The sequence below is a fragment of the Elephas maximus genome, chromosome 6, assembly GCF_024166365.1.
Source record: "Elephas maximus indicus isolate mEleMax1 chromosome 6, mEleMax1 primary haplotype, whole genome shotgun sequence".
Taxonomy (NCBI): domain Eukaryota; kingdom Metazoa; phylum Chordata; class Mammalia; order Proboscidea; family Elephantidae; genus Elephas; species Elephas maximus.
The window spans coordinates 4,706,693-4,720,116 of record NC_064824.1 but is presented as its reverse complement, the minus strand read 5'-3'; the positions used below and the strand labels follow the sequence as shown (position 1 = coordinate 4,720,116).

At 45.3% G+C, this 13,424-nt stretch overlaps 1 protein-coding gene across 1 annotated transcript in view; it reads left to right on the top strand.

Annotated features, from left to right (window-relative positions):
* Positions 1 to 23: 23 nt before the first annotated feature.
* Positions 24 to 13,424, top strand: part of ARHGEF4 (Rho guanine nucleotide exchange factor 4) — a 126,043-nt gene continuing 112,642 nt past the window's right edge. The window contains exon 1 of the mRNA XM_049889047.1: positions 24 to 514. Coding sequence (XP_049745004.1) covers positions 67 to 514 — 448 coding nt within the window. The 5' untranslated portion in view covers positions 24 to 66. The remainder of the gene's footprint in view (positions 515 to 13,424) is intronic.

Here is a 13,424-nt window from a genome sequence, read left to right as displayed (position 1 = left end):
GGTCCCGCAGCAACCTGAAGCGGGCGGTGTCCTGCGGCCGGCGGGGAGCCTCCTTAGCGGAGCCCCATGATGTCAGCCGGCCCCGAGCGGCGGCCGCGCGGCGACGGGAATGGGGCCGAGAACTCTGCGCGGCCGTCCGCACGTCTCCCGTGCTCCGACAGCGGCGCCGGCCCTGGCTCGCGCGCCCCTTCGCCCGGCAGCCCTGCCGCCGCCGCCGCGGCCCAGGGGCCCTGTCCCTCGCCGCTGCCGCCGCTGGCTCAGCTTCCGCCAAGCCTATGGCTGGAACTCGGGCCTGCCTGCGTGAGGACGCAGCAATGTCCCAGCGAGTCGAGCGGGCGGGCGAGCGGCGACTTAGGCACTAGCAGCAGCAGCGGCGGCAGCAGTGCCGGGCTGTCCCCGGGCTCTGACTCGGACAGCAGCGGCGTGGCGTGCGGCGGCCGCGGCGGCAGCGGGGGCATGCGCGGAGCCCTGTCCCGCTACTGGAGCCTGGAGAGCCTACACTCGGCCACCGCCGGTAAGGCGCCGCTGCCCATCACCGCCCCACGCGCCGGCCAAACCCCTCTTGTTCCGGGCTCTTTTTCCCTGGGCTCCTGGCTGCTTCTCGGCTAGTCTCCAAAATGACTCTTTCCGGTCTTTCCTTTTCCTCCTCTTTTTTATTTCTCATTTCCACCCCCTGGTCCCTTCTTTCCCACTGGTTTGCCTTTTTGAGTCCTTTTCCTTTTCCTGGTTTCCTTCTGATTTCCCCCAACCCGCTCCCACTACCCCTTCCCCTTCTTTCAGCCCTTCTACCTGTGGCCGCCTGTTACACCTGGGGCCCTCTTGGGCCACAGAAAAGAGCGCATCATGGAGAGGGCCATTCAGAAAACTGCGAAACTTGAATAATTAAGGGGAGGCTAGAATTTGGTTCTGTGATTCGCTTTTTCCCTTCCCAAAATTATTTCTGATCCAATGGCAAAATGTTTGGGTTTCCAAACTGCAGGTCCAATTATAGGTGGGATAGAGAGGGACAGGCTGGCGGAGATGGGCTGAAATGGATCACCTCGCCGTCAGTGTGCTTTGGATCAGGCCTCGGGACTGGGGCTCGGGCCTGGAGGAGGGCTGGTGCTGGATCCTCAGGAACAAGGAGAGCAGCTTCCCTGAGACAGGCTGCTTCAGTGACTCCTGGAACTGTGGGCTACCATTAGTTCTCATGTGTCTATCTGCAATGCCAGTTCAGGCACAGATGGAGAAGGTGGCTTTGATCCTAAGCATTAATCAAGAAGGGAAGTCCAGAGTGGTTTTATGGATGGTGGTCATGATCCTTAGTCAGTTTCTGGACTGGATTCTTTATATCTTACTCTTGCAAATACCCCACAAGCATTGTTGAGCCCCTGCAGTGGGAGCTGTTAATGAAGTAGGTTGCTGCCAGTTATGGGAAGTAATGTACCCATTATGCTGCTGCCAGGTCCATGCAGGCGGTGAAAGCAACAGAGCTTCACTGAGGTGGCAGCGGTGCAGGCTCCAGTGATGCCCCTGCAGAACAGTAAAACCAGGAAGCAGCATGGAGAGCCAGAGGGCAGCAGGGTGGCCCAAGGGCCAAATACAGCCCATGCTGGGAGGAGTGAATCCCATTGAAAGTAGGCCCAGGTGGATTTTGAGAGTGCCGTGAATGACGGGTACCAGGTCTGAACTTTGCTCTATGGTCAGAAGGTTTAGCAAGTGGAAGTAAGGACCTCTTCACTCAGTGCAGACCTCCCTTCTCAGTGCACACTCCCATACTCGGTACAAAACTGTATGCTCGGTGCAGACCTCCACACTGGGTCCAACGTCCACACTAGGTACAGACCTGTACTCTCGGTGCAGACCTTCGTGCTTGGTCAAACAGCCACACTCTGTACAGACTTACACACCTGGTGTAGACCTGCACACCCGGTGCAGACCTCCACACTCGGTGCAGACCTGTATACTCAGTGCAGACCTCCACACTTGGTGCAGACCTGTACATTTGGTGCAGACCTCCACACTCAGTGCAGACCTATATACCTGTGCAGACCTCCAACACTCAGTGCAGACCTGTACACTCGGTGCAGACCTGTACATTTGGTACAGACCTCCACACTTGGTGCAGACCTCCACTCTTGGTGCAGAGCTATACACTCAGTACAGACCTGTACACTCGGTGCAGACCTGTACACGGTGCAGACCTCCACACTCGGAGCAGACCTCCACACTTGGTGCAGACCTATGCACTAGGTACAGACCTCCATACTTGGTGAGAACCTCCATACTCAGTGCAGACCTGTACACTCGGTGCAGACTGGTACACTCAGTGCAGACCTCCACTCTCAGTGCAGACCTGTACACTTGGTGCAGACCTCCACACTTGGTGCAGACCTCCACACTCAGTGCAGACCTATATACCTGTGCAGACCTCCAACACTCAGTGCAGACCTGTACACTCGGTGCAGACCTGTATACTCGGTGCAGGCCTGTACATTTGGTACAGACCTCCACACTTGGTGCAGACCTCCACTCTTGGTGCAGAGCTATACACTCAGTACAGACCTGTACACTCGGTGCAGACCTGTACACGGTGCAGACCTCTACACTCGGAGCAGACCTCCACACTTGGTGCAGACCTATGCACTAGGTACAGACCTCCATACTTGGTGAGAACCTCCACACTCAGTGCAGACCTGTACACTCGGTGCAGACTGGTACACTCAGTGCAGACCTCCACTCTCAGTGCAGACCTGTACACTTGGTGCAGACCTCCACACTCGGTGCAGACCTCCACACTCGGTACAGACCTCCACTCTCGGTGCAGACCTAAACACTCAGTGCAGACCTCCACACTCGGTGCAGACCTGTATACTCCGTGCAGACCTCCACATTCGGTGCAGACTTGTACACTAGATGCAGACCTGTATACTTGGTGCAGACCTATACTCCCGGTGCACACCTCCACACTCGGTGCAGACCTGTACACTCAGTTCAGACCTGCACACTCAGTGCAGACCTGTATACTTGGTGCAGGCCTGTACACTTGGTGCAGGCCTGTACACTCAGTGAAGACCTCCATACTTGGTGCAGACCTGTGCACTTAATGTAGACCTTCACACTGGGTACAAGATCTATACTGAGGATCCCATCACTGTCATCTGCTCTCTCCAAAAACAAAGAAAACTCAGAAAAATGGAGTGATCCAGCTGTTGGTGTCTCCTCTAACTGAAAAGTTTTCAGAGTTTTGAAGCTCTGATCCCCTCTCCTTTGAATTCTCTTTTAACTGTCCTCGTTTTAAGTAAACTAAACTAGATTATACTGTAAGTGGGATTTGACACAAGCTGACAAAGGACACATTCCTCTCTCTTTGCCCAAATGGTTTCATTCCACTTCTGGAGTTGGAAGGCACTCTTGCTCCCACCTGGTGACTGCAGACCAGGCCCAGAGAGGCTCACAGAAGTGGCTCTTGTCCCCTCCATGGACTCCCCCTGTACTTCTTCCTTCTTCCCCAGGACATGTGCAGGGGTGAGGCAGATGGAGATGGCAGAGACCCTGGCTTATTAGGTGACTCTGAGATCCAGGGACTCCCCAGACTATCCCAGGAGCACTGAGGCAGCCTGGATGAGTTTCAGAGATAGCAGAGGTATTTGCATGAAGGCCTGAGAAGTGTGAGGTGTGTGTGTGTGTGTGTGTGTCTAAGTAAGTAAGGTGGGCCAGATAAAAGCTGAGGCCCAGAAGACTGCTCCTTGTGAGGCTCAGAGCTGTCACAGCAATGGTGGGGCAGGAAGTAAGGCATGATGACAGTGTAAAAGTTGATGGTTGAAATGCAGAAACTAATGCTCTCCCCCTCACAGGGCACTGGACTGCTGAGGAGGGCCTGTAGATGTTGCTAGGCTTGTGGGCAGCACACTGCACTCAGAGAGTGCTGGTCAGTGATCAGCCACAGGGCCACCAGGAAGGCATTGTAAGTCACCTCTTGGGTCATACTCTCTGCCCCTACTCCCATCCCTCGACATGCATTGGTGAGTGTTCAGTACTAGATGTGTGCAAAGATATCGTGACGTGTATCTGGTAGAGCCATTTGAGGTCGTGAAGCAGTTTTTCTCAGCTGGATTCCTGAAGAGAATTAAGCCCTGATGCCCTAAGATGTCCTTAGTGTGCAATAACTTAACTTCTGTTCTCTTCTTCTAGAATGGTACTAGTTATGTACTATCTTTGAGAGGACTGAGAAAATGGGCCCTCAAGTAGTTTCCTTTGGATTTGTGGCTCAGGTGAGGAAATGTGGTTGAAAAAGGCAGAAATCTGGTTGAAAACGAGGAAGACTTGATGGGAAGAGGAAAGTAAAATTACATTTTTTGAGCATTTTCTATATGCCAGGCACGTTGCTCCACATTGCCATTAACGTGCATAAAAAATTCTAATGAGGTAAGAATTTTTACCCTACAATCCAGATATAAAAACAGGCTAGAAAGGTGAAGGTACTGCCCAGGGTTGCCCAGCAAGGTGTGTCTGAGCAGAAGGTCAGGCCTGGTGAGCCTTAATGGGGCCCTTTGCTGGGATTAGAGTGAAGGCTGTGCCAGTGGCCAGGGCACAGAGGAAAAGGAGCCTGCAGGTATGGTTGGCAGTTGGAGGACTCACATTCACATGTGCTGTGATCTTTGTTCAACAGTCAAGGCTTTTTTTTCCGGCTCCGGCTTCCTCATTTTCAAAATGAGGAAATTTAAATTGAAGATGCGACCTCTTTTCTAAGCGGCTCTAACATGGTACCATGCTAGCCAGAGCTATTGACTTGAGGTGGGTGCTCCCCAGTGAGTTGGCATTCATTGAATACTGCATATCTGTGACTGATTTTGTAGCTCTAAAACAAAACACATGTGTTTAATTGAACTCTGTTTGTCTCTTAAGAAAGATTAAAAACAACCAGTATGGAAACCTTAGCAAAACTTCATTAATGTTGTTATGGTTTTTGTGGCGGGATTGCTAACCATTTTTAAGTTGCCAGCCAGGACCAGAAAGGTAAGAAACTTGAGACTGGGGTTGCAACTGACTTGAGGGAAGAGCCAGGGAATCCAAGCAGAGAGCTGTAGGTTCTCGTTTCCAAAAGACTTCTTGAATTTTAGATATCCATTCTTGGTATTTTCCATTGAAATGTCACTCATTCTGGTGTAGAGAAGGCTTTCCTTAAAGGCAGAATCTGAAAATAAAATGTTGTTGACAGAGTGGAATTCCCACCATCCTTCTTTCTGCCTTACTGTTCTCATCTCTCCAAAAGCACCCATAGCTTACATGGCCCTTAAATATGCTATCACACTGCTGTTACTTAGCCCAGACTTTTCAAATCCCCATCCTGGATGTGTTGCTTGACAAACTTAATTCTCTGTTTAGGTTTCTGGAGTTGACAGTTTATACTACATGTTCTTTTGCATGGTCAATGTCATGTGATCTCTTCTTGGGAGAGAACCCACAGTACTTTCAGACTCCTCTGCAGGCCTCTGAGGCGTAGTTCTGGCTCAGGTGGGAATCAGGCTTACGAGCAGGTTAGGCCACCTTGCAATGAGGCATTTATTGAACATCTGTTATAAATGTTAACTAGGCACTAGAGATGATAGGGGATTATCCAAGGTCTTGTCCTTAATGAAATCACGGCACAGATAATCCATTACGACAAGTGATCTGACAGAAGTAAACCCAGTGGGATGATGTTTTGGAGGATCCCCAAGACCACCTTCATGAAATCACGGCACAGATAATCCATTACGACAAGTGATCTGACAGAAGTAAACCCAGTGGGATGATGTTTTGGAGGATCCCCAAGACCACCTTCAGCTTCCACGATTCGCTAGAAGGACTCACAGAACTCAGAAAAGCTGTTATACTCATGGTTATGGTTTGTTATAGCAAAGGCAGAAGGTGCAGAGAGTAGGCTCCACGAGAGACCAGGGATGAGCTTCCAGTTGTCTTCTCCCAGTGGAGTCACACGGACCGTGCTTCATTTTCCCAGCAAAGGTATATAACAACATGTATGAAGTGTTGCCAACCAGGGAAGCTCACTCAAGCCTTGGTGTCCGTGGCTTTTACTGAGGGTCAGTCACATAGGCATGGAACCCCTGTGTGACTGTTCTTAGGTACACAGTCTCTAGCCCCTCCATGTTGTTGTTAGGTGCCATCAAGTCATATCCGACTGTACAGCAGAATTAAACAGTGCCCAGCCCTACGCCATCCTCACGATTGTTGCTATGTTTGAGCTCATTGTTGCAGCCACTGTGTCTGTCCATCTCGTTGAGGGTTTTCCTCTTTATTGTTGATGTTTTACTTTATGAAGCATAATGTCCTTCTCCAGGGACTCATTCCTCCTGATAACATGTCCAAAGTACCTTAAGACGAAGTCCTGCCATCCTTGCTTCTAAAAAGGGTTCTGGCTGTACTACTTCCAAGACAAATTTGTTCGCTCTTCTGGCAGTCCATGTTATATTCAGTATTCTTCACCAGCACCATAATTTAAATGCATCAATTCTTTTTCGATCTTCCTTATTCGTTATCCAGCTTTCACATGCATATGAGGCTATTGAAAATACTGTGGCTTGCGTTAGGCACACTTTAGTTGTCTAAGTGGCATCTTTGCTGTTTAACAGTTTAAAGAGGTCTTTTTGGGCAGATTTACCCAATGCGATACTTTGTTTGATTTCTTGACTGCTGCCCCTCCACAGGTCAGACTAATACAGCGTAGCTCAAGGCCCCCACCACAAATCACATTGTTAGCATAGACTGGCTGATATGGCCCAAGGCCCAGAAATGCAAAGACATTCTAATCAGGCAGGATGTTCCAAGGACTTAGGTTTTATCTCCCAGGAACTGATCAGTGGCCAGTCCTTTCCTTGGCATATTCAGGGTTTGACTATCCCAAGCCTGCTTCATTAACCCTTACAGCACAGATGAGAAAGCTCAGAAGACGGGCACCAGACCCAACCTGTTATGGGGGGTGAGAGGAGGCAAGGAGGAAGGGGTTTAGGAAAACCTTTCAGAAGGAGGTGTTGCCTGAGTCTTAATGCCTGCAGGTTAGCTGTGGTAAGGAGTGGAAAGCTTTCAGCAGAGAACAGTAACTTAAATGCATAACGATGTAGGAAGGGAAGGGCGCTTCTGTGTACTGAGCACCTGTGCGAGGTACGATGTCAGCTACTTTAAATAAGCAGAAATTGCCATTAAGACCTCTTTAAAGTGTTAAAAAGCAAAGATGTCCCTTTGATTACTAACGTGCACCTGACCTAATCCATGTATCATGGATTGAATTATGTCCCCCCAAAAAATGTGTGTATCAGTTTGGCTGGGCCATGATTCCTGGTATTGTATGATTTTCCTGTAGGTTGTAAATCCTGCCTCTATGATGACGATGAGGGAGGATGGGCAGCAGTTGTGTTAGTGAAGCGGGACTCAATCTACAAGACTGGATTGTGTCTTGAGGCAATTTCTTGGGATATAAAAGAGAGAAGCTAACAGAGAGACAGGGGGACCTCATACCACCAAGAAAGTAGCACTGGGAGCAGAGTGCGTTCTTTGCACCTGAGGTTCCTTTGCTGAGTTGCTCCCAGACCAAGGGAAAACTGATGACAAGAACTTTTCCTCCAGAGGTAACAGAGAGAGAAAGCCTCCCCTGGAGCCAGTGGACTGTAAGAGAATGAACTTCTGTTTGTGAAGCAGCATTAGGTAACTAAGACAGGGGGTATGCTCAGTCATTTCATATGCATGTGAAAGCTAGACAGTGAACAAGGAAGACCAAAGAAGAACTGACGCCTTTGAATTGTGGTGTTGGCAAAGAATATTGACTATACCATGGGTTGCCAGAAGAATGAACAAGTCTTGGAAGAAGTGCAGCCAGAATGCTCAGCCAGAGTATAGACGTGAGGATGGTAACACTTCATCTCACTTACTTTGGACACGTCATCAGGAGGGACCAGACACTGGGGAGGGTTATCAAGCTTGGTAGAGGGTCAGCAAAAACTAAGAAGACCCTCAGTGAAATGGATTGACACAGTGGCTGCAACATGAGCTCAAACATAACAATGATTGTGAGGGTGGTGCAGGGCCCAGCACTGTTTTATTGTGTTTTACATGAGGTCACTGAGTCAGAGCTGACTCGATGGCACCTAACAACAACAACATGAAATGAAAAGAATGCCAATGGGGGAGGTCAGAGTCAGGAAGACAAGGCTGCAGCCCCATGTCAAGAAGTACAGAATGACAATGCTAGAGAGACATGGGAAGGTTTTTGAGCAGGAGATTGATGTGGCCAAATTGCTTGCTTACTTTCTTCTCTTCTGTCTTTATATTTAATGCATTTCTAGTTATATACAGTAAACATCTCTTTTTGATGTACAATTCTATGAGTTTTGACAAACGCTGTAGTTGTATAACTACTACCACAGTCAAGATACAGAACAGTGTCATCACACCAAAATATTAATGCTACCCCTTCCCCCACCACCAGAATGTCGTATGAGTGGAATCATTTCATGTGTTGCCTTTTGTGTCTGGCTTCTTTTTTTTTTTTTTAATTTTTATTGTGTTTGAATACTCCTAGTTGCTGTCCCCCTAATGAGACAGCACATTCCTTCTCTTCACCCTCTATTTCCATGTCCATTCAGCCAGCTTTTGTCCCTCTCTGCCTTCTCATGTACACTCCAGAAAGGGGCTGCCCACGTACTCTCATGTGTCTACTTGACCCCAGACCCAGAAGCTCACTGCTCAATCAGTATCATTTTCTATCCTACAGTCCAGTCCAATCCCTGTCTGAAGAGTTGCCTTGGTAATGGCTCCTGTCCTGGGCCAACAGAAGGTCTGCAGACCATGACCCCCGGGGTCCTTCTAGTCTCAGTCAGACCGTTAACTCTGGTCTTATGAGAATCTGAGGTCTGCATCCCACTACTCTTCTGCTCCCTTGGGGGTTCTCTGTTGTGTTGCCTATCAGTGCAGTCATTGATTGTAGCCGGGCACCATCTAGCTCTTCTGGTCTCATGCTAATGTAGTCTCTGATTTATGTGGCCCTTTCTGTCTCTTGGGCTCATAATTACCTTGTGTCTTTGATGTTCTTTATTTTCCTTTGCTCCAGGTGGGTTGAGACCAATTGATGCATCTTAGACGGCCGCTTGTTAAGACCCTAGATGCCACTCTCCAAAGTGGGATGCAGAATGTTTTCTTAGTAGATTTTAATATGCCAATTGACCTAGATGTCCCCGGAAACCATGGTTCCCAAACTCCTACCCCTGCTATGCTGACCTTCAAAGGGTTTGGTTTATTCAGGTAACTTCTTTGCTTTTGGTCTAGTCCTGTCGTGCTGACCTCCCCTGTATTGTGTGTTCTTTTCCGTCTCCTAAATTAGTTCTTATCTACTATCTAATTAGTGAATGGAAACCCTGGTGGTGTAGTGGTTAAGTGCTACGGCTGCTAACCAAAGGGTTGGCAGTTCAAATCTGCCAGGCGCTCCTTGGAAACTCTATGGGGCAGTTCTACTCTGTCCTATCGGGTCGCTATGAGTCGACTCGACAGCACTGGTTTTGGGGTTTTTTTGGAATTAGTGAATACTCCTTTCCCTCCCTCCTTCCCCTCTATCATAACCATCAGAGAATAATTTCTTCCCTGTTTAAACTATTTCTTGAGTTCTTATAATAGTGGTCTCATTTCTCCTTTTGCAACTGACTAATTTCACCCAGCATAAAACCTTCCAGATTCCTCCATGTTATGAAATGTTTCACGGATTCATCATTGTTCTTTATCAATGCACAGCATTCCACTGTATGAATATACCAGAGTCTGTCCATTCATTTGTTGATGGGCACCTTGGTTGCTTCCATCTTTTTGCTATTGTAAACAGTGCTGCAATGAACATGGGTGTGCATATATCTCTTCCTGTAAAGGCTCTTACTTCTGTAGGGTATATTCCAAGGAGTGGGATTGCTGGATTGTATGGTAGTTCTATTTCTAGCTTTTTAAGGAAGCGCCAAATCAATTTCCAAAGTGGCTGTACCATTTTACATTCCCACTAGCAGTGTATAAGTGTTCCAGTCTCTCTACAACCTCTCCAACATTTATTATTTTGTGTTTTTTGGATTAATGCCAGCCTTGTTGGAGTGAGATGGAATCTCATTGTAGTTTTGATTTGCATTTTTCTAATGGCTAATGATCATGAGCTTTTCCTCATGTATCTGTTAGCTACCTGAATGTCATCTTTAGTGAAGTGACTGTTCATATCCTTTGCCTGCTTTTTAATTGGGTTATTTCTTTTTGTTGTTGAGTTTTTGTGGTATCATTGCAGATTTTAGAGATCAGACACTGATCAGAAATGTCATAGCTAAAAACTTTTTCACAGGCTGTAGGTAATCATTTTGCTCTTTTGGTGAAGTCTTTGGATGAGCATAGGTGTTTGATTTTTAGGAGCTCCCAGTTATCTAGTTTCTCTTGTGTTTGTGCAGTTAGCAATGTTTTGTATACTGTTTAAGCCATGCATTAGGGCTCCTAGCATTGTCCCTATTTTTTCTTCCATGATCTTTATTGTTTTAGATTTTATATTTAGGTCTTGATCCATTTTGAGTTAGTTTTTGTGCATGGAGTGAGGTATGGGTCTTGTTTCAATTTTGGCAGATGGATATCCAGTTATGCAAGCACAATTTGTTAAAGAGACTGCCTTTTCCCCATTTAACAGACCTTGGGACTTGATCAAATATCAGCTGTTCATATGTGGATGGATTTATGTCTGGATTCTCAGTTTGGTTCCATTGGTCTATGTATCTGTTGTTGTACCAGTACCAGGCAGTTTGGACTACTGTGGCAATATAATGTGTTCTAATATCATGTAGTGTGAGGCCTCCCACTTTGTTCTTCTTTTTCAGTAATGCTTTACTTCTCCAGGGCCTATTCCCTCTCCATATGAAGTTTGTAATTTGTTTCTCCATCTCATTAAAAAATGTCGTTGGTATTTGGATCAGAATTGCATAGTATCTGTAGATCACTCTTGGAGGAGTAGACATTTTTACAATGTTAAGTCTTACTATCCATGAGGAAGGTATGTTTTTCCACTTACGTAGGTCTCTTTTGGTTTCTTGCATAGTGTCTTGTAATTTTCTTTGTATAGGTCTTTTACGTCTGTGGTAAGACCTATTCCTAAGTATTTTCTCTTCTTGGGGGCTACTGTAAATGGTATTCATTTGGTGATTTCCTCTTCGATGTTCTTTTTGTTGGTGTAGAGGAATCCAACCGATTTCTGTATGTTTATAGTGTATCCTGATACTTTGCTGAACTCTGCTTTTAGTTCCACTAGTTGAGGATTCCTTAGGGTTTTCTGTGTATAAGATCATGTCATCTGCAAATAGAGATAATTTTACTTCTCCGTTACCAATCTGGATGCCTTTATTTCTTTATCTAGCCTAATTGCTCTGGCTAGGACTTCCAGCACAATGTTTAATAAAAGTAGTGATAAAGGGCATCCTTGTCTGTTTTCTGTTCTCAAGAGGAATGCTTTCAGGCTCTCTCCATTTGGGATAATGTTGGCTATTGGCTTTGTATAAATGCCCTTTATTATGTTGAGGAATTTTCCTTCTATTCCTGTTTTGCTGAGAGTTTTTATCATGAATGGGTGTTGAACTTTGTCAAATGCTTTTCTGCATTAATTGATAAGATCATGTGGCTCTTGTCTTTTGTTTTATTTATATGATGGATTACATTAATTGTTTTTGTCATGTTGAACCATCCCTCCACCCCTGGTATGAATCCCACTTGGTCATGGTCAATTGTTGAATTCTATTGGCTAGAATTTTGTTGAGGATTTTTGTATCTAAGTTCGTGAGGGATATAGGTCTGTAATTGTCTTTTTTTTTTGTGGTGTCTTTACCTGGTTTTCATATCAGGGATATGCTGGTTTCATAGAATGAGTCTGGAAGTATTCTTTCCTATTCTATTCTCTGAAATACCTTTAGCAGTAGTGGTGTTAACTCTTCTCTGAAAGTTTGGTAGAACTCTCTAGTGAAGCTGTTCCTGGCCACGGCTTTTTTTTTTTTGGTTGGGAGTTTTTTAATTGCCTTTTCAATCTCTTCTTTTGTTGTGGGTTAATTTAGCTGTTCTACCTCTGTGTTAGTTTAGGTAGGTAGTGTGTTTCTAGAAGTTCATGCATATCTTCTAGGTTTTCAAATTTGTTAGAGTACAATTTTTCGTAGTAATTGGATATGATTCTTTTAATTTCATTTGGTTCTGTTGTGGTATCGCCATCTCATTTCTTATTCAGGTTATTTGCTTCCTCCCCTGTTTTTCTTTTGTCAGTTTGGCCAAGGGTTTATCAATTTGGTGAATTTTTTCAAAGAACCAGCTTTTGGTCTTGTTAACTCTTTGAATTGTTTTTCTTTGCTCTATTCCATTTAATTCTGCTCTAATTTTTATTATTTGCATTCTTCTGGTGCCTGAGGGTTTCTTTTCTTGCTCTCTTTGTATTTGTTCAAGTTGTAGGGATAATTCTTTGATTTTGGCCTTTCCTCCTTTTTGTATGTGTCCATTTATTGATATAAATTGATCCCTGAGCACTGGTTTAGCTGTGTCCCAAAGTTTCTAATAGGAAGTATTTTCATTCTCCTTGGACTTAATGGATTTCTTTATTCCATCCTGAATGTCTTCTATAACCCAGTTATTTTTGAGCAGGGTATTGTTCAGTTTCCAAGTGTTTGATTTCTTTTCCCTTCTTTTTCTTTTGTTTATTTCTACTTTTATGGCCTTATGGTCAGAGAAGATGCTTTGTAATATTTCAGTGTTTTGGCTTCTGCTAAGGCTTACTTTATGAACTAATATGTGGTCTATTTGAGAGAATGTTCCATTTGCACTAGAAAAAAAAAGTATACTTGGCTACTGTTGGGTGGAGTGTTCTGTATATGTCTATGAGGTCAAGTTGGTTGATTGTGGCATTTAGATCTTCCGTGTTTTTATTGAGCTTCTTTCTGGATGTTTGTCCTTCACTGAAAGTGGTGTGTTGAAGTCTCCCACTATTAAAGTGGAGCTATCACACTTTTCAATGCTGATAGGGTTTGTTTTATGTATCTTGCAGCCCTGTCGTTGGATGCATAAATATTTAATATGGTTATATCCTCCCGGTATATTGTCCCTTTAATCATTATATAGTGTCCTTCCTTATCCTTTCTGGTGGATTTAACGTTAAAGTCTGTTTTGTTAGAAATTAATATTGCCATTCCTGCTCTTTTTTAATTGTTTGCTTGATAGATTTTTCTTCATCCTTTGAGTTTTAGTTTGTGTCTTGAAGTCTAAGGTGCGTCTCTTCTAGGCAGCATATAGACGGATCGTGTTTTTTAATCCATTCTGCCACTCTCTGTCTCTTTATTGGTATATATAGTCCATTTACAGTCAGTGTAATTATGGGTAGGTAGGAGTTTAGTGCTGTTATTTTGATGTGTTGT